The sequence below is a fragment of the Dipodomys ordii genome, unplaced genomic scaffold (assembly GCF_000151885.1).
Source record: "Dipodomys ordii isolate 6190 unplaced genomic scaffold, Dord_2.0 Scaffold112, whole genome shotgun sequence".
NCBI classification, from domain to species: Eukaryota; Metazoa; Chordata; class Mammalia; order Rodentia; family Heteromyidae; genus Dipodomys; species Dipodomys ordii.
In genome coordinates, this window is record NW_012267328.1 from 1,729,748 (window position 1) to 1,732,633 (window position 2,886).

Genomic DNA, 2,886 nt, shown 5'->3' on the forward strand with positions numbered 1-2,886 from the left:
CCCCCCACCCCCCTCTCCCGGGGAAGCGGCCGCCGAGGGAGGTCTCACGGTGGGGGGAGGGGGGTCGGATTTCCCCAGCTGGAAAGCTGCGAGTCGGCCTGGAAAGGAAAACGTTGAAAATCGGACTTGTTTTGCTCCTTCGTTCCTCCCTGCCGGGCTGGTTCCGTGGCTGTCGGTCTGGGATCGTCAAGGAGCATTCTTGTCTTACAGGCTCTGTCCTGGAAAGGTCTCCCATGGCCCTGGTGAAATGTTCTGGAAAGTTTCCACCCAAAAGTGATTTCTGTGCTTGCTCCCCCCTTTCCCCAGCGGGGGAACAGAGGAGTCAGCACTGAACACACAGCAGAGCGGACCACGCAGGTGGAGAGGCTGAGGCGGGGGGGGGGCAGAGAAAGACCCCCAAGTTGTGGGCGAAGCTGGGCGGCCACTTCACGAGTAGCTGCACAAAGGGCACATAGGGCGCCCTGTCAGGGCCCGAGGCACCGGGAGGGCCTGGGGCAGGTCTGTCGCAGCTGCCTGGGGGCCCTGGGGGCTGGCTCCCGCCATGGTTACCCCCCATCCCCGCCGGTGCGTGTTCCTGCCGGGCTGAGCCCGGCTCCTGCTGTGGCTTAGCGAGCCGTTTCTCCCTGCGTTGTCCACCCGCCGGCCATGTGGCGTCTTCTTGTGAGAACCCTTGTTGGGTCCGCTCGCCCATTTCCTAATTTGATTCCTTTTTTATTCCGGGTGTGTGTCCTACCAAAGACTCGTGTCACCCGCCGCGGGCAGCCTTGAGCAGGAGCCAACGGCAAACGGGAAAACAAGCCCTGACCTCGGGTCACGGGAGCTGAGAGGCTCAGGACCCGGGGGGGGGGGACCCCAGGCTCCGAGGGCAGGTGGCCGGGCAGCCTCTGTGGGGCCCTCGCTGGCCCTGCTGAGACTGCAGGGGTTCCGGGAACCTGAGCCAGTACGCCTGCGCATCTGGGGTATGGGGGGGGGAGCTACGAGGTGAGAACGAGGAAGGGGAAAGGGCAGAGGTCAGGTGACCCCGGCCCCCTCCGTCCTGCGGGCATACATGTGTATGTGCATGTACGTGTGTGTGTGTGTGTGTGTGTGTGTTGGAGGTGGGTTTCGTGCAGTGCACGCACAGGCCTGTAGGAAGAGGGAGGGGAAGGAAAATGAAAGGGGAAGGGAGGGCGATTACTGAGGTCATCAATTTCCACTAAGGCCCGTGACACCCCCACCCCCCGGGCCCCCAAGCACTCTGCAGAATTCTCCCGCTAGTCTGTCAGCTAGAGCAAAACCGCTGGGCCCAGGGTGTTTCTTTCTCTGCGCACAGGTGTTGCCCTGGTCTTCTCCAAGGCCCCACGCTGGAGGCAGGGTCAGATGCTGGCCACGTGGGGCACAGGGATCCCCCCTCCCCGCCCCACCGTGAACCCAGCGGGCGCCCGGCCCACACGCCACGGGCCGTGTCCACGCGTGGCCTCACGGCCTCCCTCCTCCCCGCAGCCTCCTCAACGCCAACAAGATCAACTGCCTGCGGGTGAACACCTTCCAAGATCTGCAGAGTCTCCACCTGCTCTCGCTGTACGACAACAAGCTGCAGACCATCAGCAAGGGGCTGTTTGCGCCGCTGCAGTCCATCCAGACACTGTGAGTACCGGGCCCGCCCGGCAGCCACGGGCCCACAAGCCCGCCCCGCACACGCGGTCCGGGGGTGACGGCTCACAGCAAGGGTCGGGCTGGGGCGCGGACACAGAACTGCTCCCCCGTGCAGAGCACTGAGGCAGGGCTGAGGGCTGGCCCTGTCTAACTCCATCCGTCCAGCCCCGGGGCGGGAGGTGAAAGGAGGGTTCTTTATGTGGGAGAATCTAAGACCCAGATAAGCTAAACATCTTACTCAAGGTTGCACAGCTAGGCAGAAGCCGGGATCTGGGGATGGATACATGCCTGTAGTGCCAGCCAGAGACAAACATAGCAAGAGCTCATCCCAACTAACCAGCTGAGGTTGGCGGTGTGCATCTGTCACCCCAGCTGCAGGAGATGTAGATAGGCAGATCCGGGAGTCAGGCTGATCTCAGGCAAAAAGATGCAACCCTATATCCAAAGAATAACTAAAGCCAAAAAAGACGGGGGGTGTGGATCAAGTGGTAGAGCCCCTGAGCCCAAACCACCCAAGACTCAGAAGGAAAGACAAAGGAGCGCCAGGACTTGAATCGAGGCAGAGGAGATCCCGGGCTCTCACCTCGCACACAGGCCTCAGTGCTCTAGGCAGGCTCCATCTCCACTGACGCCCCCATCTGGACCCCCGGACCCTGCATCCCGCCTCCCCACACCCCTGACAGGGAGCACCTCCCTCTCATCCCACCCCACAGCTACGCACAAGGGAGACCACATCTGTATCCACCTCACATGGTCACCATGGCTCAGCCCCACCCCAGGCCCGCACGGGCCGGGCTCGGCGCTCAGCACTGTGCTGAGTGCTCCTTGGGGAGCGGAGGAAGCTAGGCCAGGGTGCGTGTGTGAGGGTACCGGCCCCTGTTTATGGAGGCCCCGCCATCGGCCGGCGGCTGAGGAGTCTGGGAGCTGAGTGAGGCTGGAGAGAGAAAACCCGTAGGTCTCCCAGGACACGTGGGTGGGGACCGGGCTGGTGTCAGGGCCCAGGCCCCTCCTGATTCACAGCCATGTCTGTGTCCCCCCCTTCCCCCCCGCCTGCCTTGTAGCCACTTAGCGCAGAACCCATTCGTGTGTGACTGCCACGTGCGGTGGCTGGCGGAATACCTGCAGGACAACCCCGTGGAGACCAGCGGTGCGCGCTGCGCCAGCCCCCGCCGTCTGGCCAACAAGCGCATCAGCCAGGTCAAGAGCAAGAAGTTCCGCTGCTCAGGTACCGGGCTGGGGGGGAGGGCTGGG

General features: G+C 63.4%; 1 protein-coding gene across 1 annotated transcript in view; it reads left to right on the forward strand.

Annotated features, from left to right (window-relative positions):
* Slit3 (slit homolog 3 (Drosophila)) overlaps positions 1–2,886 on the forward strand; it is a gene marked incomplete at its 3' end in the record, with an annotated part of 214,810 nt that overhangs the window by 189,456 nt on the left and 22,468 nt on the right. Inside the window, exons 13-14 of the mRNA XM_013028624.1 lie at positions 1,483–1,626; positions 2,697–2,860. Of these exons, the coding sequence (XP_012884078.1) occupies positions 1,483–1,626; positions 2,697–2,860 (308 nt within the window). The remainder of the gene's footprint in view (positions 1–1,482; positions 1,627–2,696; positions 2,861–2,886) is intronic.